This window comes from Phocoena phocoena, chromosome 16 (assembly GCF_963924675.1).
Source record: "Phocoena phocoena chromosome 16, mPhoPho1.1, whole genome shotgun sequence".
Lineage (NCBI taxonomy): Eukaryota > Metazoa > Chordata > Mammalia > Artiodactyla > Phocoenidae > Phocoena > Phocoena phocoena.
The window spans coordinates 49,273,960-49,298,569 of NC_089234.1; the positions used below are offsets into that span (position 1 = coordinate 49,273,960).

At 46.9% G+C, this 24,610-nt stretch overlaps 1 protein-coding gene across 2 annotated transcripts in view; it reads left to right on the forward strand.

The window, feature by feature from the left end:
• GRID1 (glutamate ionotropic receptor delta type subunit 1) overlaps positions 1–24,610 on the forward strand; it is a 670,781-nt gene that overhangs the window by 452,665 nt on the left and 193,506 nt on the right. For both annotated transcript variants that reach the window (XM_065894102.1, XM_065894104.1), the window contains exons 7-8: positions 11,102–11,263; positions 12,775–12,894. In XM_065894102.1, coding sequence (XP_065750174.1) covers positions 11,102–11,263; positions 12,775–12,894 — 282 coding nt within the window. The remainder of the gene's footprint in view (positions 1–11,101; positions 11,264–12,774; positions 12,895–24,610) is intronic.

A 24,610-nucleotide genomic window follows, 5' to 3' on the forward strand; every position in this document is an offset into this window, starting at 1 on the left:
GCCCCTGGAGTGCAAGGGAGGCAAGGCTGGAGCACCCTAATATGACTTGCCTCAATTCTCAGATTTACTGTGGAGAAATGTGCACAGAGCACTGGGAAGGCAGATAGCCAGTGACCTAGCAGGGCCGTCATCCTCCTGGGCCTCTCCCTTCCAGCCTGACGGGGGTGGGCATAGGTCTCAGGCCGCTGAGGTCCAGATAGGATTGTACAGGTCTCCTGAAGAGCTGAGCACATTTCACAGGGGGCTTCTATTTGCATTACTCCTGGCCCTAATCCTGCCCCTAGGGACTCAGTAAGGAAGTAAATCATCTGAGCTTCTGATGGGGCTGCCTCTACCCTACCCAGTACCGATCCAGATGGGAAATCAGTGTCTTTCCTGGTTTCAACAGGACAACAAATCCAAGTCTCGGAGATGGTGTCACATACGGTGGAGGTAGAGGTGGGACTTTCGTATTGCAGCTGCACAAACAGCCTCGAAGTTTCGAAGTCTTCCCGGAGAAGGCTTGTGTGCTTCTCCACAGCCCCACCCCGTCCACCCAGGGCCTCATCCTTTCTCCACATCTTGCTAGCTTCCCGTTCCCTATCCACCCTCTCTTTTCTCCCTCTGGGTCTTGACTCCAAAGTAGATTCTCCTCATTTTCTCATGAAGATCAATTTTACTGGTAGCCTTTGCTCCTGCTGACACAGGTATTTTCTTAAATAAAATATAGTTACTGATGTAATGGGGATTCTGGGTGTTAACTGTTCAAAAAAAATGTTATCTTCCCATCCTTGGTCCTCTGGCTTCATGTGACTGGTCTTTAATTATCCAGCAGCCAGGAATGTCTGCCTGGGTTTCTCAAGAGCTGAAACCCCAGTCAAGAGCTCACGGCTGAATTCTCTCTTCCGTTTCCTGCAGATGTGAGGACCTGCCTCTTTTTTTTTTCTTTTTCTTTTTTTTAACATCTTTATTGGAGTATAATTGCTTTACAATGGTGTGTTAATTTCTGCTTTATAACAAAGTCAGTCAGTTATACATATACATATATCCCCATATCTCTTCCCTCTTGCGTCTCCCTCCCTCCCACCCTCTCGATCCCACCCCTCTAGGTGGTCACAAAGCACCAAGCTGATCTCCCTGTGCTATGCGGCTGCTTCCTACTAGCTATCTACCTTACGTTTGGTAGTGTATATATGTCCATGACACTCTCTCACTTTGTCCCAGCTTACCCTTCCCCCTTCCCGTATCCTCAAGTCCATTCTCTAGTAGGTCTGTGACTTTATTCCCGTCTTACCCCTAGGTTCTTCATGACCTTTTTTTTTTTTTCTTAGATTCCATATGTATGTGTTAGCATACGGTATTTGTTTTTCTCTTTCTGACTTACTTCACTCTGTATGACAGACTCTAGGTCCATCCACCTAACTACAGATATCTCAATTTCGTTTCTTTTTATGGCTGAGTAATATTCCATTGTATATATGTGCCACATCTTCTTTATCCATTCATCCAATGATGGACACTTAGGTTGCTTCCATGTCCTGGCTATTGTAAATAGAGCTGCAGTGAACATTTTGGTACATGACTCTTTTTGAATTATGGTTTTCTCAGGGTATATGCCCAGTAGTGGGATTGCTGAGTCGTATGGTAGATCTATTTGTAGTTTTTTAAGGAACCTCCATACTGTTCTCCATAGTGGCTGTACCAATTCACATTCCCACCAGCAGTGCAAGAGTGTTCCCTTTTCTCCACACCCCCTCCAGCATTTATTGTTTCTAGACTTTTTGATGATGGCCATTCTGACCGGTGTGAGATGATATCTCATTGTAGTTTTGATTTGCATTTCTCTAATGATTAATGATGTTGAGCATTCTTTCATGTGTTTGTTGGCAGTCTGTATATCTTCTTTGGAGAAATGTCTATTTAGGTCTTCTGCCCATTTTTGGATTGGGTTGTTTGTTTTTTTGTTATTGAGCTGCATGAGCTGCTTGTAAATCTTGGACATTAATCCTTTGTCAGTTGCTTCATTTGCAAAAGCTTTCTTCCATTCTGAGGGTTGTCTTTTGGTCTTGTTTATGGTTTCCTTTGCTGTGCAAAAGCTTTGAAGTTTCATTAGGTCCCATTTGTTTATTTTTGTTTTTATTTCCTTTTCTGTAGGAGGTGGGTCAAAAAGGATCTTGCTGTGATTTATGTCATAGAGTGTTCTGCCTATGTTTTCCCCTAAGAGTTTGATAGTTTCTGGCCTTACATTTAGGTCTTTAATCCATTTTGAGTTTATTTTTGTATATGGTGTTAGCGAGTGTTCTAATATCATACCTTTACATGTAACTGTCCAGTTTTCCCAGCACCACTTACTGAAGAGGCTGTCTTTTCTCCACTGTATGTTCTTGCCTCCTTTATCTAAGATAAGGTGACCATATGTGCGTGGGTTTATCTCTGGGCTTTCTATCCTGTTCCCTTGATCTATATTTCTGTTTTTGTGCCAGTACCATACTGTCTTGATTACTGTAGCTTTGTAGTATAGTCTGAAGCCAGGGAGCCTGATTCCTCCAGCTCTGTTTTTCATTCTCAAGATTGCTTTGGCTATTCAGGGTCTTTTGTGTTTCCATACCAATTGTGAAATTTTTTGTTCTAGTTCTGTGAAACATGCCAGTGGTAGTTTGGTAGGGATTGCATTGAATCTGTAGATTGCTTTGGGTAGTAGAGTCATTTTCACAATGTTGATTCTTCCAATCCAAGAACATGGTCTATCTCTCCATCTATTTGTATCATCTTTAATTTATTTCATCAGTCCGTCTTATAATTTTCTGCATACAGGTCTTTTGTCTCCTTAGGTAGGTTCATTCCTAGATATTTTATTCTTTTTGTTGCAATGGTAAATGGGAGTGTTTTCTTAATTTCACTTTCAGATTTTTCATCATTGGTGTATAGGAATGCCAGAGATTTCTGGGCATTAATTTTGTATCCTGCTACTTTACCAGATTCATTGATTAGCTCTAGTAGTTTTCTGGTAGCATCTTTAGGATTCTCTATGTATAGTATCATGTCATCTGCAAACAGTGACAGCTTTACTTCTTCTTTTCCGATTTGGATTCCTTTTATTTCTTTTTCTTCTCTGATTGCTGTGGCTAAAACTTCCAAAACTATGTTGAGTAATAGTGGTGAGAGTGGGCAACCTTGTCTTGTTCCCGATCTTAGTGGAAATGGTTTCAGTTTTTCACCATTGAGAACGATGTTGGCTGTGGGTTTGTCATATATGGCCTTTATTATGTTGAGCAAAGTTCCCGCTGTGCCTACTTTCTGCAGGGTTTTTATCATAAATGGGTGTTGAATTTTGTCAAATGCTTTCTCTGCTTCTATTGAGATGACCATTTGTTTTTTCTCCTTCAATTTGTTAATATGGTGTATCATGTTGATTGATTTGCGTATATTGAAGAATCTTTGCATTCCTGGAATAAACCCCACTTGATCATGGTGTATGATCCTTTTAATGTGCTGTTGCATTCTGTTTGCTAGGATTTTGTTGAGGAGTTTTGCATCTGTATTCATCAGTGATATTGTCCTGTAGTTTTCTTTCTTTGTGACATCTTTGTCTGGTTTTGATATCACGGTGATGGTGGCCTCACACAATGAGTTTGGGAGTGTTCCTCCCTCTGCTATATTTTGGAAGAGTTTGAGAAGGATAGGTGTTAGCTGTTCTCTAAATGTTTGATAGAATTCGCCTGTGAAGCCATCTGGTCCTGGGCTTTTGTTTGTTGGAAGTTTTTTTTTTTTTTTTGTGGTACGCGGGCCTCTCACTGCTGTGGCCTCTCCCATTGCAGAGCACAGGCTTCGGACACACAGGCTCAGTGGCCATGGCTCACAGGCCTAGCTGCTCCATGACATGTGGGATCTTCCCGGACTGGGGCACGAGCCCGTGTCCCCTGCATCAGCAGGCGGACTCTCCACCACTCTGCCACCGGGGAAGCCTTGTTGGAAGATTTTTAATCACAGTTTCAATTTCAGTGCTTGTGATTGGTCTGTTCATATTTTCTGTTTCTTCCTGGTTCAGTCTTGGCAAGTTGTGCATTTCTAAGAATTTGTCCATTTCTTCTAGGTTGTCCATTTCGTTGGCATAGAGTTGCTTGTAGTAATCTCTCATGATCCTTTTGTATTTCTGCAGTCAGTTGTTACTTCTCCTTTTTCATTTCTAATTCTATTGATATGAGTCTTCTCCCTTTTTTTTTTGATGAGTCTGGCTAATGGTTTATCAATTTTGTTTATCTTTTCAAAGAACCGGCTTTTAGTTTTATTGATCTTTGCTATCATTTCTTTCATTTCTTTTTCATTTATTTCTTGTCTGATCTTAATGATTTCCGATCTGACCGAAGCCGGAGCCTCAGCTCCCAGCCCCCGCCCACCCTGGCTGGTGAGCAGACAAGCCTCTCAGGCTGGTGAGTGCTGGTCAGCACTGATCCTCTGTGCGGGAATCTCTGCACTTTGCCCTCCTCACCCCGGTTGCTGCGCTCTCCTGCGCAGCTCCGAAGCTTCCCCCCTCCACTACCCGCAGTCTCCGCCTGCGAAGGGGCTTCCTAGTGTGTGGAAACCTTTCCTCCTTCACAGCTCCCTCCCACTGGTGCAGGTCCCGTCCCTATCCTTTTGTCTCTGTTTTTTCTTTTTTCTTTTGCCCTACCCAGGTACGTGGGGGGTTTCTTGCCTTTTGAGAGGTCTGACGTCTTCTGCCAGCGTTCAGTGGGTGTTCTATAGGAGCAGTTCCACGTGTAGATGTACTTATGATGTATCTGTGGGGAGGAAGGTGATCTCCGCGTCTTATTCTTCCGCCATCTTCCTCAACTCCCGAGGATCTGCCTCTTATTTAGGTATTGACTTTGGAAATGCAAGCCTTGCCAGGATGCCCCCATCTCGTGGGAGCACATAACCCAGATTCTGACTACAGATGGACAGTTCCACATGGAATATACCCATGTGGAGGTCCTGTGTCCTTTCTCAGGGTGGCTTCTGTCCTCCATCACTCCTATTCTAAGAGGCATCCTCTTCCCAAACACTTTGACGTCTGTTTACATCGGTGTTTTTTCCTAAGAGCAGATTTAAAACTATTCATTCAACATCCATTAATTCCACAAACATCCCTTAAGCACTTATTATGGGCCAGTTCCTATGTTAGACATTTCACAAATACTGTCTCTCCGAATTCTCACAAACTCCAAATAAATTGAGAATTTTAATCTCCAGTTAGTAGCACGTTCCAGTTATGGAGAATGGCATATGCAAAGGCCAGGAAGCCAAGGAGAGCAGGGGCTGGATTCAGTGTCTGAGGCAAGGGGTGAGAGGCAAGAAGTGTTTGGAAATCAGTCATCAAGGAGGGCAGCTGCAGGGCACCGAGGCTTGGGGTGCAGCCCTTGGAGATGTGACAGGGCAGGATGTGCATCTGCGAACAACAGCTCGGTGCAGGGTGGAATTGGAGGGCCTGGGCTGGGAGACGAGGTAACCGGGGGTTACCATCTCCCCAGGGAGAAATGAGGGCACCTGAACTATGTGGTGGCCATGGGAAGTGACCATGTAGAGAGGATTTAGGAAGCTTCCCCAGGGGTGAAACCCCTAAGCCTGGGCAGGGGACGGGCAGCCGGTGACAGTGTGCAGGGCATGGCACCTCCCACAGGTACTGGGCTGTAGCTGCCCCTAGTCACATCCTGACTGCCTTCTCCTCTCCCCTGTACACCTGGGTAGTCTTGCTACAGGACTGGCTGTGCCCCAGGCTCCCGTGGCTGAGCCAGCCCTGCAGTGCAAATGTCAGGCCTTTGAAATGGGCCAGGCCACTTCCCTTTCAGGAACCTGGGTCAGGGTATTGTAGAGGCCCTCACTCTGGGCCTTCCTATATTGGCAGCTTTTATAGAACACCCCGGGAGCAGAGAAGTGGCCTTTTCCTCAAAGGGCAGCTCTGCAACACTTCAGAACATGTAGACCTGAAAGGCCCGGATCAGGCCCAGGGGACTATGGCAGTCGTGACCTTGCTGCCGGGCCAGGAGGAAGCCAGGGACATACGCCCAGGCGAGCAGATTTCAGGCAGCGCCGGGGATGTGAGACGCGGGGCTGATCCTTGCTCAGTCTTTTGACCCAGAAGATACAGAAGCTAGATATGACCCCTGCTTGCCCTTGAAAAGCTTTCGGACCAAGGGGCATTGGAGGAGAGGGTGAGTGGTGGTGGAGGATAGAAACTGCTTTTCACGACCCACGCTGGGCCCCAGCTGCCAGCAATACCCCTGGACAATCTCTCAGCCCATCCACACTGAAGCCAGGAGCCTGCTTGGGTCCTTCATTTCCCCTTCCATTCCTCTCTGTCCCTGTTACCCCCCAAAACAGAAATGCATGCAAAGAGCTCAGGATGGTACTAGGCACCCTGGGTTATCACCACCTGCATTTCACAGGGAGGGTAAGTCAGGGCTGCCCCTCTGCACCTCTCCAGGGCCGCTGATCGCACTGTATTTTATTGTCATCAAGTTAAGGCTAGAGTTTTAAGTGACTTGTTCAACATCACCTCGCAAGTAAGTTGAAGAGGAGATTCAGTTCCCCCGTACAGTGAGCATTTATCAAGCATATGCTATATCCACGTGCTGCTGTCCACTCTGGGGGTTCAGCAGTGAGTGGAGCTGGCCCAGGTTGTGATGAATCCAAAGCTCTTGCTCATCCTCCCAGGGCCCCAGCTAAGCTCCCCACATGGTAGAGTAAGAGTTGTACTGTATGACAGCACAAGGGGACCCCAGCATGCATCTCTAAGGTGGCCATAACTGAACCAGCTGGGCCCCTTGCAGCTGTGTACCCACTTAGAATGGAGGCCACAGGCTCCCAGGAAAGCCTCTGCCAGCTCTGGCTCTTGTCTGCCTCTGACTTTACTCCGTCTGGCATCTCTGACCTGGTCCCAGGTCTTTTGCTGTGCACCTGCATCTTTCCTCTGCCACGCCCTTGGCCTCAACGCTTGGCCTCTCTTTAGCTTCTCAATTCTGCTCTTACCCGAAATGCTTTTTACAGTCTTTTGTCACTTCAGTGCTGCAGTGTTCCTAGGCCAGCCAGAGCCCAGGGCTTCTGCCAGCAGAGGGATGAGGTGACAGTGTCTGCTCTGCTTGTCTGTCTTTTGCTAGTGAACTCCGTGCTGGACCTCATCTGAGATGTGAGGGAGAGAGGCAAGGACTCTTTCAGGCCAGGGCCCCTTCTCTGACCCTGTGACCTGTAGCTCCAGCTCGGGCTGTTTGCCCCTCAAGACCAGCAGTGAGTGAGGGTCCATGCAGCTGAGAGCCTCTGTCCTTCTACACTTCTCTTGCCTCAGGGACCTGGCTTGACCAAGCCGGGACACTGGGACACTGGTCTTCACCCACCCGCCATGAGGAAAGGCTTTTCTTATGTTTGTCAGGACCTGGAAGGAGCCCCAAGCAGAGGCTGCCTTTTTACTCTATGTCCTTGATCTTTTCCCCTAAAAGTCCCTTCTCTGGACAACCAGACTGTGAGGGTAGCATCCCTCCCTTTGTATACCCACCAGTGGACCTGGCAAGTCACCTAAGTGAGGATGCTGAGGTTGGTGGAGCCACACATCAGTACTGGAGTGTTAGCTTCTGCCAAGGCAGGGAGAAGTATTGAGACAGCACCTTACAAGAGAAGGGGCAGGAGTGAGTGGAGAGATGGAAACAACTCCAGGTTGACTCAGGAAGGCTCAAGCAGACATTCTGAGCAAGCTATAAGTGAGAAACAGATTTTTGTTTGAACAGAGGAGGTACCCTCTCAAGTCAAAGTTGGAAGCAGAAAATCTCTTTTTCGTGCTATTTTATACGTTTTCTCTTTTTGTGAACCAAGATCAATGTGTACATTCTTAGCAGAGATCCATCCACCCATCCACCCATCCACCCATCCACCCATCCACCCATCCGCCCATCCACCCATCCGCCCATCCATCCATCCATCCACCCATCCATCCATCCATCCATCCACCCACCCATCCACCCACCCACCCATCCACCCACCCACCCATCCACCCACCCACCCACCCATCCACCCACCCACCCATCCACCCACCCATCCACCCATCCACCCATCCGCCCATCCATCCATCCATCCACCCACTCACCCATCCATCCACCCACCCACCCATCCACCCACCCACCCATCCACCCACCCATCCACCCACCCATCCACCCATCCACCCACCCACCCACCCATCCACCCACCCATCCACCCACCCACCCACCCACCCATCCATCCATCCACCCACTCACCCCCACATACCTATCCATCCAGACTCATCCACCCATCCACCATGCATCCATCCATCAAACATGCATTAAGCACCAACCGTGTGTCTTGGTTGGTGCTGAGTTCTAGAGATAGTGAAAATATATAGACCTGGAAAAGGGCATTGCTCAAACCTGTTCTTCCTTTGGCCTTTCTGAGTCACATCCTGTTTTTTCCTCTTCATGACAGGCCTTTCTGCATTCATACATTTGTATCATATGAATCACTTATGTAATTAAGTACTTTAATTTATTGTGACTAGAAGTGCTGGAGGGAAAAAAGGAAATTCCACTGGGCGCTAGTCTGGGCCACTGCAGGGGAGGTGTTGCCCCATGTGTGTGTGTGAATGCCCGTATAGGCGGGGATGTGGGTCAAAGAGCCCCAGCTGGTTGAATAGCATTGGCTGTGAGTGGTTGGCCAGGAGATCCACAAACGTCTTGAGAAGAGAAATCTTCACATCATCAAGGACTCTCAGCTCTGAGTTATCCTTTTGGAAGAAATAAAATAAAAAATAAGACCAAGCCAACTCTAAGTGGCTTACATCCTCTTAGAACACCTCCATTATTGGTTTGTATTTCAGAGGGGAGGTACACATATCAGAAATAATTTTGCAGTGGTAGAGGCTCCTGAGAGCTGGGGCTGACAAGAGCAGGGAGTGGGTTTGTCTTTCTCATCAAGGCAATGATCCCCCAGGGTTCAAGGAGTGGGAGACAGTGTTCTGTCCTGTCTGTTCCCTGCAGGACAGGGGGTGAATTCCCGGTGGTGGGAGTGATTTCTCTCTGCTGTCAGGTAAGCACCTGTGTAGCGCAGGACCTTGAAAAAGGTCACTAGGCACTGACATGCCTGCTTCTCTGTGGCCTGAGGACCTTGTTTAAATCAGCAGTGGTCGGTCACGCCAGGCATGCTCCTGTCCATCTTCCACCTACCAAATGGAGAGGCGTCAGACATGCAGGCCTTAGTGACATACATCCCTGTGCCCACTGCGAGGACACCAGCTGAGGGTGGATAGGACAGGGCTGTGCAGGAATGGTCAAGCACAGGGACATCCATGGAGGAGGAGGTCAGCTCTGCTCAGACATGTCACGGCAGAGATGACCCCCGGAGGTTAGCATGAGTTGGGGAAAGGGCACGATGGAGCAGGTGTGTGTGATGCCCTGGACCAGCTCCTTTGGGCCACCTCTAATTTCAGTTGCAGAGGACAGTTCCCAACACCCAAGTTCCTGTCTGGGCCTCTGCTTTGGGGGTAACCCATCTAAGACTTGTGAGGAAGGGAATTGTAGGCTGAGAACAAGATATGGTGGTGTTGAGAGTGTGAGGGGCATACTGGGGAGCAGTGGGAGGTGGCTGGAATTCTTCCCACAGCCCAAGGATTCTATTTGATCTTCCCAGGAGTCCTGTGAGGCCAACATATTGTCCTATGTATATCCGGCAGTTTTGTTTTTCTGAAATATTTTTAGCAGACACCTTGCTGCTGAGGTGTGCAGAGAATCATCCCCTTGACCCACTTTGGCTAATGGTTGTTTGTGCAACAGTTACCCATGAGGGGTCACAGACCTGACCGAGGGTGGGTGTTACTTCCCCCCGCCACTTCATGCTCCGTGACAACCCCTTGGAGGAGCGGGGTGGGGTGCGGTGGTGGTAACCTCGGGAAGCAGGGCTGTCCTCCTCCCCACCAAGGGCTCTTGTGACCGCTGGAGTCCAGGCTCACGCCCATCCGGGTCTTAATCACGGTCATGAGGGTGGCCCAGACCTGTCCCACCCCTGCATCTCACCACTGTGGTGCCGCTCTTCTCACTGTTACTACAAACTTTCCCTTACTACCGTGCCCTCGAGAGTTCCGAGAGGGACTATGTCTCCTCTAAGATCCAGCTCTACCATGGACAGCTAAGCAAAGGAGTAATTCTCAGAGGCTCATGGTTGCAAATTGCAAATGCGTCCCCTAGCCAGCAGTGATGTCACTGTAGCGCAGGCTCCGTGGCCTCCAGAATCTCACACAAGCTGCCTGTGTCACTCAGGCCACCATCTACCCTAGGCCTGTCCAGGGACCAGAGTGGTCTTTCTAAGGCACAGATCTGATTTCAGGCACAGACCCTAAAGCCACCTATGTTGTTCCTCTTTAGCATGGCCCACAAGGTCATGATCCCTGCCTCCGTACTGTCCCCTTGATGCAGACATCTTGAACTGTTTTCAGTCCCTCTAACCCAGGGGTCAGCCAGCTGTGGCCCACTGTCTATTTTCTAAATGAACTTTTCTTAGCATATCCTCTGTGTCTGTACCATTTGGAACAGCTTTCCTGCTAGAACAGCATGGTTGAGCAGTTGCAAAAAAGACTGATAAGGCCCACAAAGTCTAAAATCTTTACTATCTCGTCCTTTGCCGAAAATGCTGGTGGAACCTGCTCTATCTGGCCCAGCTTCTTTGCACCTTCATGCCTCTTCAAATGTGGTGCCTTCCCTACAATGCTGCCCACCCTTTATCCTAATCCTTCTAGACTGAGCTTTGTGCCCATCCTTCCCTCCATCCTTTGTTACCTGAGCGTGATGCCCCCTCCAGTCTTACATAGAGCTGTGTCCAAGCCTCAGTCACGGCTCTGATCGCACTGGTTCTGTTGATGTACAGATCCACCTCCCACTCTAGTTCCTGAAGCAGGGCCAGGTCTGACTCTACTCAGGACTCCAGCACCTGGCTGGGTGCTTGGATGACCAACTGGAAGCCGAAAGATCATGGCCCAGGTATTGGGCCCCACTTCTCAGTGTTAGCATCGTGGGTCACTCTAGTCCTCTACTGGTTTCTCCCTGTCCCTGGAAATGCACCAATGGAAAGGGTTTCACCATCTTTGTCTTTACAGATCTCTAACCTCTACCTATACGACAGTGTCCTGATGTTGGCCAACGCCTTCCACAGGAAGCTGGAGGATCGGAAGTGGCACAGCATGGCAAGCCTCAACTGCATCCGCAAGTCCACCAAGCCATGGAATGGAGGGAGGTCCATGCTGGACACGATCAAAAAGGTGTGTGCAAGGGGCACCCTCCAGGCCAAGGCCAAAGACAAGCCCCTTCTCACACGCCCACTCTCTTCCCGCTCCAGGAGGCTGAGCTCTTTCTGTGGTCACCCAGCCAGGCCCCTTCCAGGCCTCTCCACTTGCCACTCTTCCTGTTCCGGCATTTGAGGGCTGGCGAGCTGGGGTTCATGGATACGTGTTATTATTATCTTCATTTCATATAAGGAGATTAGTATCGGAGAGGTTATGTAACGTGCCCAGGATCACAAGTAAGTAAAAAAATGGAGGCAACCATCTTGCTCATGCCTGCCAGATACCCCACTCTGCAGGCTGCCACTGCCCCCAGGAGAGCTTGTCTCAGTTGGCAGTGCACGTACTACTCAGCAGGACCTCACGTTGTGTGTGTGTGTGCATGTGTGTGTGCATCCCTGTGCGTACATCGGCATACCTACGACTTGGTGGATTTCGTGTCACACCTTAGCCTGTAGGACATCCTGTGTCCTATATGCTTAGGTGTGACAGTAAATCCATCAAAAGACTGGATCTGAAGTGAACTGGGTAATCCACAGAAGTGTTAGAGTGAGTTGGCTTTGAGAGGCTTCAAAAAGACATTTAGGGAAATCTGTAGTGCCGGGAGTCTTAAGTCACAGTAAATTCTGCATGGTTTCCATAGCAGTGAATGGAGTCTGATGTTGGTTTGAATCTGCTGCAGCCCAAGCCCGAGCGGGGGCCTCTTTGGGGCCAGCTCATTCTCTGGGACTCTCCCCACTTACAGTCTGTGGGAGATCAAAGCTGGCTGTGATCCCCCACCCCAGGCTTGAAGAAAGAAAAGGGCTCAGCACAGGCTCACTCAGCCCCTCTGCCACCTGCTACTCCAGAGGCCGCAGAGCGACCAGAGAGAGGCGCAGGGCTGGCACGCCCCTACATCCGGTGTGTGCCAGACACCAGGCCTTGTACACATTTTCTCCTTCGGCCCTTGCAGGCTCTGTGATGTGGGTCTAATGAACTCCAGGCCGAAGCTGGGAGATGGGAGATGACTTGCCCAAGGTGGCAAAGCCAGACTTGAGCTGGGTTTTAGCCTCCAATGCTCACGCTCGCTGCCCTGCCACTTCCCGCCACCTGTGTGAGATGGCTCTCGCTGACCTTGGCCTTCCCTCTTGGCTCAGGCTAAGGTGAGCCCCGAGAGAAGGTTGCAGTGAAAGACTGTAAGCTCCAGGAGGGTGGGGACAAAAGCTGCCCCTCTCTGGCACAGTGTGTGGCATAAAGCAGATGCTCTGATCATATCAATGGCATGAATGATGGGGACAAGCCTAGGAACTTCCGTTGTGAGCAAGGGCCTGGGAAGTGCGGGGCCTGCTCTGAGGCCCCGGGACCGCCAGCGCCCCTTGCCTTACTACAGTGCATCCATGGTTGCCCAGACGTTGGCGACTGCTTCCTTTCTCTTCCTTGCCTTTGGAGTTCCATCCCCTACCCGTCCACTTTTGCCCTACCCTCTCATGGTTTTTTCTTCTCTCTCGCAGGGCCACATCACTGGTCTCACAGGGGTGATGGAGTTTCGGGAAGACAGCTCGAACCCCTACGTGCAGTTTGAAATCCTGGGCACGACCTACAGCGAGACCTTTGGCAAAGACATGCGGAAGGTAAGCCTCGGGGCGCTCACCTCCTGCTTTTCCTACCGCCGCGCGCTGGGCCTGTGCCCCAAGCAGGTGTTAACCGGCACGAAAGTCCCCTCTCCAGTCTTTCTCTACAGGTGCTGCTGCTGGTGTCCGTGGGACATGGTGGGGAGGAGGCTCCAAGGGGTTTCGGACAGAAAGTGCCACTCATTCAGCTCTGAGTACAGCAGGGGCGTCTGGTGCCCGTGGGTCCTGCTGCTTGGGCCTGGAGGACCAGCCTTGTGGTCCTGGACAAGGCCAGCAAAAGGGGTGATGTGTTTTCCTGGAGTCGCTGAAATCAGCCCAACGTCGGGGACAGGTGTGACCGTTACTAAGGCAGGAGGCAGAGGTTACGGCCAGAGAGTGTCCCCGATCCAAGAGGGAGGCAAAGCCATGGCCAGAAAATGAGCTCCGCGGAGCGTGAGAAGCAGGCAGTGCAGGCGTCCGCTGGAGACACAAGTGAGAGACAGGTGAGCCGCAGAGTTCAGGGTGGGCTTCGACTTGCTTTTATTTGTTGCTGATGCAAGTGGCAGGCCTGGGGACTCTTTTCAGTGATACTTTGTCTCTTCCTCCCCCACCCCATGGTGGGGGGGGGCATTCAGAATTGAGGTCTGGCGAGGTGGCCTTTACGCAGAGTTGGAACTCCCCAAGTTGAAGGGGAGGCCTGTGAACTCAAGAGTCGAATAAGGTGTTAGGACCAAGAGGTCAATGTGGCAAGCAAGGGGATGGAGCAGTACCCAGCAAGGGACCTCAGATGCGGTGCTTGTGAGCCGGTGTGGAGCCAATAGCGGGCGTGCAGGTAAGGGCAGTTGCTGGCTCTCCAGGGATGCTCTCCCACAAATGGCCTCTGCACAGGAAGACCACGTGCTTGTTGGAGCCAGAGATGGGAGCACCCATGATGTAAAGGGGTCACAGGGCTCCGCCTAATCGGGAAAGCACTAAAGCATGAGCTGGTTGGCATAGACTCAGGCAGAGGCTCCTGCAGTCACACACACACACATTTCTATATATCTGAGGGGGAGACATCTCTACTAATGATAGTGCCCTGGAGATGAAGGGCATGGTGAGTTCTCAGCAGGTGGGATAAGCCTCTAATAGAGAGCCCTCTAGCCTGGCCTCTAGCATTGGCTGGGGGCGGCAGAGGGGCAGGAAGGGGTTACATGATGTTGGGGTACTGAGAATCTGGTTGAAGGCATTCTCTGGCTGTGCTCCTTGAGGACCAGATGGAAGGATGCACGTGTGAAGTCGTGGAGGGTGTGAGAGCTGGAAAGCACGGGGGGAGCTCTCATCAGTTAGAACATGGGGAGGAGGCCTGGCTTGCTAGGGAGAGGCTGGGTTGGCTGGGGGGTCCATTTGTGATGTGGGGATGGTGGACTTTCAGCCCGTTCCGTGACAGAAAGTATAATCATGAGTTGGTCAAATAATAAGAAGTTCAATAATTGGTTGTGAGGCAATGGTGACACCCAAGCTTTGATGACATTTGGGAGCTCGGAAGATTGTTTGTGGCATCAGAAAGGGGGTTAGTGACTATGGTGTGAAACCTTGGGAAGCCAGGGTGTGGCCTGCAATGTCAGGGGTGTCAGAGATGACCTGTGATGTCTGTTAGGGATGCCCAAGCTGTGAGGTTTGGTGGGTGGGAGCCTGGGGATGGGTGGTCAGCGTTGGTCTGGGTCATTCATGGCCACAGTAGAAACTGGCTTATGTTGGGACTCCCACCCGGCAAGGGGAAACCAGGACCAGGGAGCCCTTTCAGTCAATCTGGTATGAAAGGAGCTGCCTGCCTCAGTGACCATTCATATTTGCCACAGTACTTGTCTTCATCCCCAAGTCTTCCTCTGAGGTCCTAGAATATCAGGCCCTGCATGCTGGCTCCTTTGTACCCCCCTCCACTTTCTTTTAGCTCAGCTCTAACCCCAAGGTCTCCCCACTGGGTGGGAATGTTGGCTGTAGGGCTCCCTGCCTCGTCTTAGGCAGCTGACTGGGGTCATGCTGGCCACTCCAGGCGCCTGAGAGAGGGGAGGTACTGTGTCCTCCACTTCCCATTTCAGGTGTCTGGGCCTTCCGTGTTGCCATGGCAACGCTCCTTCAATACCCTGAAGCCAATGGGAGCTTGAATCTCTCGGTATAAGGAGTTGCTGAGCAGGAGGTATGAATGTGATTGAATTGGAAGGGAAGCTGATTTTCAAGTGGGCTTTATTTTTAAATGTAATCTTTTGTCATTTTAAAATCTGCCCTTAATAACTGCATATCCCAGTTGTTATCTGTCTGCCTGGCAGCTTATCTCTGTTAAGGAGAAGTTATCTGGAAAGCAGGGAATGGGATTTACCATAGCAAATGTTTGCTATTCAGGCCCAGGGTGCCTTAAAGCAAGGCCTGTGGGGGTTCAGGATGAAGCAAGGAGAGCGCATTGGGACAGAGTGGCATGGGTCTAGGGGAGCATTTAAAGGCAGAGCCGAGCTGTGGTTCCTGGTGGAAGATGGGGATGGGAGGGGTAGGGCTGGGAAATTGGGGCAACCTAAAAATAAAGTTGAGGGTGGGCAGCAGATGTGATGGTAGGGTTAGGGTTCAGAGACGCACAAAAGGCAGTGCAAAGATCAGTCATCCTTAGGAGGCAAGGGCAGCTCTGAGGAGGCCCCCTCAGCTGCATCTCTCTGTGGCTAGGGGAGCCAACTGGACTGACGGCAGGGTCCTCTCATGGTGGAGCAGTGTCAGGGGGTCCCTGAAAAGATGACAGGTATCAATATATGAATATATCCTCTATCTATCTGTACTGAAAAACAACAACAGTAAATGAACACGGACACAAAAACAAAAACAAAGTAGTTTCTTTAAGATTTAAATCTAGAGGAATTGTTTAAATTAGGGAGCAAATGGATGTTTTCTTAAAGTGAATACCCTGGAGGGAACTCTCAGGGAGGGTGAGTCACCCAGACAGTTTAGATTAAGTGGCATCAAGAGGCTGTAGATTACTCAGCCCCTCCAGAGGATGGAAGGAGTGGGTGATCGCCTTTCACTGCAGGGTGCTGGACAAACACTTATTAAATTATCTCATCCAGGAAGCACATTCTTGTTGAGGGAGTGTGGGATGGCAAAATCAAAGGTCCATGTCACCCTCTTGCTGTGTAACTCCAGGCAAAATATTAATCATCTTTGTGTTCTGCTTGGAGCTGTCTGGCATGGGTGATTACCAAGCAACCCTGCCAGGGGAAGGCTTTGCTGGAAAGTCTTGTCCAGCTCCCACAGGACTTGGCTTAATATTTGTCCTAGGGACCCATGCTTGTTCCTATTGGAGCCCTACACTTTTCTCTTTGGCTTTCTCTTTGTTCGGACGGAAGTCTCCAAAGGAGGGTCCCATGGGTTCATCCTTGCAGATGTCCTCAGCTCATGACATGAGCTGGGATGGGATTGGTGGAGACCACCTGTAGGGAAGTTTCCAAAGGTGGGGGCAGGGAACGTTGTTTAAAGCACAGGACAAGAGGGAGCCAAGGAGGGACCACTGAGCACCTGCTGTGGACAAAGGTGCATCACAGTACGTTGTCTCCCTGACTTGGGGGCCTTTGTGATGCTCCTAGCTCTGCTCTCCTGAGCTTTTGCAGCCACTTCCTTTTTTTGAAGTTTCATGTTCTCAGATGGAAGGTGCAAACAATAGGAACCTCGTGGTCACCCAGAGTAATGACCCTCATGCAGCACTTGGCAGTGAGCGCTCTCCTGTGTGGCCTGGGCCATCAGCTTCGGGCAGCTGGAGCTATACACCTTCTCTGAGTATCTACCCCAGATCCCACAAGAGCAGAGAGGCACAGGGAGGCTTAGAGCATGGCTTTCTGCCTGCAGGTGCCCTGGATAGGCAGCTCCTCTCCACACCCGTGTGCCAAAGCCTGAGGCCAGAGACAGGAGCAGGGCTCTGCATGGTGGGCAGTGCCCATCCCCCCTTCCATGCCTGGGGGCAGATTCCACTCCTTATAAAGACCAAGGGCTGAGAGGGAGCTGGGGGCTTCACCTCTGATGAGATTTTGTTTTCAGGACTGTTTTGATATGATGAATGGAAGAAGGAAAACATGGTTATAGTCTTCTCCACAAGCATGACTTGCCTGGAATGTAACGTGAGCCACAGCCCAGCAGAAACATTCTTCCATGACATGATTGCTGAGAATGTCTGCCCTTCTCTGTCCTAAAGATTCCATTGTGGGGGAATCATTCCTTTCCACTAAGGAGGTTCCCTGGTACAGTGAAACTCTGGGAAAATTGCCAGATGCCTGAAGGCCCTTTGAACCTCATTTCCCATGGGCACCATCCACCTAATTCACTAGCTCAGTGGAGGTTAGCCTGTCTCCTTGGGCAGAAGGGTGGGGAAGTGGGCGGGAAGCATCTGGAAAGCCTGTGAAGCTGCTTTATGCGTTGACATTCCAGAACAAAGGACACCCTGGTGTGATGAGAGAGAGAAAGGGACTATTTTATGCTCCTTTCCATAGAGTAGAATTGAGTTAGGACCAAGAGACTAAGAAAGGATTTAGCCCGGTGGTTTTCCAGCGTTTCTCTAGTCCTAGAAAATCCGTTGCAGCAGTACCTTACTGCAGCCCAAATATATTAAACCGTCATGGAAGCGGACATGCCGTGGTTACGATGGTGGGGAATTGGGGCAGGGGGTCTCGAGCTTCACCCAAACGGTCTCCCTGGTCCCCAGCCTCTCCATGGTGTTCTGTGCAGCTCCAGTTGGGAAACTGAGGCCCAGAGCCTGGAGAGACCCAGTTAGGTGGTACCAACAAGCAGGTGGGCTGCGCTGGGGCTGGAAGCCAGGTTTCCTGGGGTGGGGGTGGGGGGATGTGTGGCAAAGGGCCTGGAACATCGTTTCTGAATTTAGGATGATGCGGTTTTGTGACTCCCTCACTTCTCTCAGCCTGTTTTCCGCTGCCGCCCACCTCACTCCCCCGGCCAGCGTTAGGGCCCCATAGTCCCTTCCCATTGCGCTAGAGCCTGCTAACATGAAGTTCTACCAGTGCCCTTGGCTTAGCCTCCCTGTTCCAGCAGTTACCCAGGGAGATGGGAGGCCTTCCTTATCCTTTACTAGGTTAAGACGTTTCTTCTGTCTTCTCTGTCAATTTTGATTCTTCATAAAAGCTGGCTTTGGACAGGAATCAAATGGCTCTCTTGATGTCATGGCCCCGGCAGGGCCTTGTGGCAGCTCTGAAAATAATTCACAGAGTAATAATAATTGCTCATCGTGGAGTGATTGTCATGCTATAGGACCCCAGCCCTCCCCGGGCTTGGAAGTACATCGTTAACAGTCCTACCCAGGTCTGCTGCACTGTGTTACAGATTGTCCCGCAGTCTCAGGGTCCAGGAGCCCTAAGCAGTGAGGCCAGGAGGAAAGGGTATCAGCCAGCGGACAAGAGAGCTCTGTAATGAAGCAGGAGCTGCCTCTTAGAGCCCAGGTGGGATCCTTTACCTGGTGGCTCCCGCCGCAGTGCCAGGAGCCTCGCAGTGGGTTCAGTAATGGGGAGGGGCGGTGGGCAGTGAGCGGTGGTGGGGCTGGGAGGAGGCAGCCTGAGAATTGTGCAGTGTCTCTATTAAGCTGCTCTGATAGAGACTCCGGCCATGCACAGGGAGTCACAGAAGAGAAATAAACTTCAGTCTCTTCATGGATTAGCATTCCTGCAGCGTATTTCCCAAGTAAAATGTCAACCCTTCCAAACCCTTGTGCAGAACCGCTTTGGATAGAACTGAGACCCCAGACAAACACTGCTGCTTCACCTGAGTAAAGGGATAAGGAAAAGATATGATTAAATATTTCATTTTAAGTGACATCTCTTCGTTTTGAAGATAGCATTGATATATGCTCATTTAGGGTAGAATGTTTAGAAAATACAGATAAATGAAAAGAAGAATGTAAAAGTCAGCTATAATCTCTGAACCAAGAAATAGATACTGTTAGCATTTCTGGTGCATTTTACTTATTGTTATTTTTTTCTTTTTCCCATCACCCTGCACATAGAGATAGTAATATGTATGCTTATCAAATTGCTATTTACTGTACATGAATTTTACATCCTGACTTCTCCACTTAATTCTGTCTTGGGAGTATTTTCTCACTTCTTTAACTATTCTTTACAACTATTTTTAATGGAAACACATTACTCAACTTATAGGGAGCCATCGTTAATTTTATCTTTCCATATGATGTATCTTTAGGCATTTTCACCGTATTATTATAGAATAGTATTGTGACAGATACCCAAAATACATATACTTTTATTACATCTATATTTCTTTAACTTTTTTTAGTAAGTGGAATTACCAAGCCACCGATAATAATTTTAGGTTCTTGATGTACTTGATACGTACATATTTTCAAATTGATTATAGAAAGATTTAATAATTTACACATCCATCAGTAATATATGGAAGTCTCTGTTATGTCCTATACTCAAAAATTGAGTGATATATTAAACATTTTTGCTAATTTGGTAACAGTATGAAAAAATGCTACTAAATTTGCATTTTTAGGAGATTGTACATGTAAAAATGTGATCACTGGTTATATATATTTCACATTTTATAAATTATGCCTCAGGTCCTTTGCTTTTTTATATCAGGAATGAAATTTTTCTTGTCAACTCATATAACCTGTCTTTTGGAAGGGAATTGATAGTTATTTGTGTCAGATATGTTGTTCCCATATATCCTTTGCTTGCTTGCTTATTTATTTATTTATTTATGGCTGTGTTGGGTCTTCGTTGCTGCACACGGGCTTTCTCTAGTTGCAGCAAGCGAGGGTGCCCAACTCTTTGTTGCGGTGCGTGGGCTTCTCATTGCAGTGGCTTCTCTTGTAGCAGAGCACAGGCTCAAGGTGCGTGGGCCTCAGTAGTTGTGGCTCGTGGGCTCTACAGCGTAGGCTCAGTAGTTGTGGTGCACAGGCTTTGTTGCTCCACGGCATGTGGGATCTTCCCGGACCAGGGCTCGAACCCGTGTCCCCTGCATTGGCAGGCGGATTCTTAACCACTGCACCACCAGGGAAGTCCCTATCCTTTGCTTTTGAATTAAGAAAATATTTTCACATAGAGACATTTAAAAATGTATGTGTTTATAGTTTTTTGGAAAGCCATACCCAGTTTGCAAAGTAGATACTCTTCATCCATACTTTCTTCTAGTATTTTTATGGTTTGATTTTATTTCAATGAAATCTGCCATCTACTTGGGATTAGATTTGGGGTAAATTGTGAGGTTATGGCCTATCTTTTACATTTTTCAGTACTGACTCCTTCTGTTATGTATCCAGTAATCCTTCCTTTGCCCCATGGACTTGAATGTCATATTTATCATATGTTCTACTAAATTTTATGTATTTCCTCAGTGATTTTTAAAAAATTCTAAGACTCTTTTCTCTCTTTTCTTCGTCTGCTTAAATGTAATTCATCTTTGTATATTATTAGAATGTACTTGTCTGCAAGTAACAATGCTCACTTTGAGTGGCTTAAGGAATAAGGAAGACTTATTGTCTCACATGAAAAGAGGCCTGGAGCTAGGGTGGCTCCAGGGTTGGCCACTTCAGACATTCAGTGCCCAGACCAAAGTCTCTGGTCTTTTTCATCTTTCTTCTTGGCTCTCCACAGGGCAGAGTCTGAGCTCTCCTCATAGTTTTAGGATGGCTGTGGCAGTTCCAACTGCCATACCCAGAAGGACAGCAGCACAGGGAAGAAGAGGGTATTCTTTTCCGTGTTTCCTTTTTATAGGTGGGGAGAGCTTTCCCAGGAGTTGGCCCTGGCTTTCTGTCTTTATATAATGGTTGTTTTGCTTTTTTGTTATTGCAGTTGAAGTTTTCCATCTAGATGCATATGTGACCGTGACCAATAGTTTCTCTCTCGGGTGCTTGTGTCCAACTTGTATTAGGGCTTACTCCCTTCATGATGTGGATGAGGAATTGCTCATTCTTTTACCCTTGTATGTACAGAGTGAAAGTTGGCAAAAAATTCAACTGTAAAATTATCTGGGCTAGATGTTGGTCTTGGAGCTATTACTTCGATATCTTGAAAAATTTCTTTTCTGGTTCCTACATTTCCTCGAGTCACTTTTGGTAACCTGCTCTACAGAAAATCTTAGAAAACACTGGCATTTTCAAATGTTTCATTAAAGCTCGATATAGTATTTGCAAATAATTTTAAAATATCTACCTGTTGAAATATCTTTCTCTTCATCGATACTATTGTGTTTTTGTGTTGTCTTCCTTTATTTCTTGATTAGACTTGACTGAAGTTTTTAAAATTGATTTCTTCAAAGAACCAGTTCTGATTTATTTAATCAATTTTGTTGCATTTTATGTTACTCTAATTAATTTGTTTGTTTTTCCTTCGTCTCCCTGCTGCTAGTATTCGTTTCATCGTTAATTTTTAAACTTACGATATGAAGTGTTAGATAATTTTCTTTTATTCTTTCCAGTTTTGGAATGTTCTTATTTTATTCTCAATACAGTTGTGGCTGAATCCTAGTGGTTTTTCTAATGTAAACTGAAGTGTAACACTCATATAGAAAAGTACCTAAATCATGAGCAAATCACAGTGAATTTTCTGAACACACCCATGCAATCAACACCTACAACAAGAAACAGAACATCACCAGTGTCCCCAGTGGGCTCCCTCATGCCCCCTTCTTGTAATTACACTCATGAGCGGAAACACTACTGACGTCTAACGCACTTATTCTGACCTCTTTTGTAACGGCCTTCTTTTGCTTAACATCAGGTTTGTGAGATTTACTATTATTATCATCGTATATAGTTTTAGTTCATTCATTTTATTGTGTTTTAAAATATAGGTTTTATTATTCAGGTATGGTGAGGCCAACAGGTCAGGAGATCCCTGCTATTGAAAAGATAGTTTGTTACAATTCCTAAGAGAAGGGGGCACACCACACCATACAGGGCCACATGGGGACACACCAACCTCAGTCAGGAGGCAGAAGCAGCAGGGTAAAATGTGAACAAGAGCCTTTATTGTGGTTTGTAGGAAGGAATGGGCAGAAAAGGTAGACTTGGCTATTTTGGGCCCTTTGCATTTTCTTACAAATTTAGGATTTCGACTGAAATTGCGTGGACTCTAGATCAATTTAGGGAGACTTAACATCTTACTAATATTCTAATCCAACTCATGAACATAGTATCCCCTGAATTTACTTAGGTCTTTAATTTCTCTCAAGAGAGCTTTGCAGCTTTCACTGTAGAGATTATGAATAGTCTTTGTTTGATTTTTGCCCCCAGATATTGACATTTATGATACTATATATAGTATATATTAAATTTATTTTTCTACTTGTTCATTGTGTGTGTATAGAAATATAGTTGGTTTGTATATGAAACTTGTTTCTAGTGAACTCTAGTTATTGATTTATTCTAATAGTTTGCCTGAAGATTCTTTAAGATTTTCTATACACACAATCATATCATCTATGAAAAATGAGAGTTCTTTTTCTTCTTAAATTTTTATGCCCTTTATTCCTTTCTCTTTACTTATTGCACTACTTAGGGTCATTAATTTAAGTTGAATAGATGTAATGATAGTGGGTATCCTTATCTTGTTCTTAATCTCAGAGGATAACTTTTTATAATGCACCATTTTTAAAGAAGATATTTAATTTATTTATTTGGCTGCGTCGGGTCTTAGTTGCTGCACACGTGTTCTTCGTTGCGGCTTCTCTCTAGTAGTGGTGCGTGGGCTCCAGAGCACTTGGGCTTAGTAGCCCCGCTGCATGTGGTATCTTAGTTCCCCGACCAGGGATTGAACCCGCGTCTCCTGCATTGGAAGGTGGATTCTTTTTTTTTTTTTTCTTTTAATTAATTAATTAATTTTTATTTTTGGCGGCACTGGGTCTTCGTTGCTGCACGTGGGCTTTCTTTAGTTGTGGCGAGCAGGGGCTACTCTTCATTGCAGTGCGTGGGCTTCTCATTGCAGTGGCTTCTCATTGCAGAACATGGGTTCTAGGCGCAGGAACTTCAGTAATTGTGGCACGTGGGCTCAATAGTTGTGGCTCACGGTCTTAGAGCGCAGGCACAGTAGTTGTGGTGCACAGGCTTAGTTGCTTTGCAGCATGTGGGATCTTCCTGGAACAGGGCACGAACCCATGTCCCCTGCATTGGCAGGTGGATTCTTAACCACTGCGCCACCAGGGAAGTCCCAGGAAGGCAGATTCTTAAGCACTGGACTACCAGGGAAGTCCCAATGTGCTTGGTAAGTGTTCTTTTTTCAGACTGAGAAAATTCCCTTGAACTTCTGGTTTGCTAACAGCTTTGTCAAAAGGGGTATTAGTGAAAGGTATTTTTACATTTAGTCAAAGACTCTTTTACATCTATTGAGATAATTATATAACATATTTTCACTTTTTACTCTTAATGCAGTAAATTGCATTGATTTATTTTTTTCCTTTTTGATGCTAGCTTATTAATTCTCTTCTTTACATTAATACTATACCTTGCTGTTTTGAATATTATTATTTTACAATATGCTCCAGTATTTGGAAAGGTTGGTACCTCCTAATTTCTCTTCCTTTTCATAATATTCCTTTTTTAAGTTAAACTTTTATTTTGAGATTAATGTAGATCCACATTCAGTTGTAATAAATAATACAGAGAGATCCCAAGATCCAATATACCCTTTATTGTTTCTTCCAGTGGTAGACATTGATCCAGTGCATGAATCTGACTCACTTTCAGATTTCCTCAGTTTCATTTGTGTGTGTGTGGGGTGTGTGTGTGTGTGTGTGTGTGTGTGTGTGTGTGGTTGCTCTGGGTATTACAATATACATATGCGACTTATCAGTCTATCAGGAAACATTTTACCACTTTGAGTGACATACAGAAATCTTACTTCCATTTGGGTCTCTTTACTTTCTTCACTTTTAAATTTCATTGTCTTGAGTATCAGTGTTATAATTTCTGTTTCAATCATCAAATATGATATATAAAAAAACTCATGAGGAGGTCAATCTATTGTATGTTCTCATATTTCTACTCTTTCTGTTGTTCTTTATTATTTCTGATGCTCCAAGAATCCTTTTACCATTTCTTTTCTGTTTAATAAACTTCCTTTAGCCAATATTTAAGCATCAGTCTGTTAGCCACAAATTCTTTTCATTTTCCTTCCTCGGGTAATGCCTTTATTTCTTTTTCATTCCTGAAAGATAGTTTTGCCAGATACAGAATTTGTGGTTGAGAATTCTCCTTTCAGCACTGGAGATGTGTTGTGCCATTTCTACTGCCCTCCATGGTTTCAGATTAGGAATCTGCTGTCATTTAATCTGGTTTTCTTCTGGCTAGTTTCTCTCTGTGTGCTTTCAAGGTTTTTTTTTCCTGTGTTTGTTTTTCAGAAGTTGTATTATGATGTATTGTGTTATGGATTTCTTTGAATTTACCCTGTTTGGGGTTCCTAGATTCTTACATCTCAAAGTTTAAGTCTTGCACTGAATTTGATAAATTGCCGGCCATTATTTATCTGAATACTCTTTCATCCCCACACTCTTTCTCCTCTCTTTCTGGTATTCCAATGAAATTAATGTTAGATATTTTATTATTATTCCACAGGGCCCTGAGGCCCTATTCATTTTTTTTAGTCTCATGTTATGTAAATTTTATTGTTCTGTTAGCCAGTTTACTAATTCTATCCTCTGTCCTTTAAACTCTAAAATAATCCCATCCAGTGAGTTTTTTATTTTTGTTAATTTC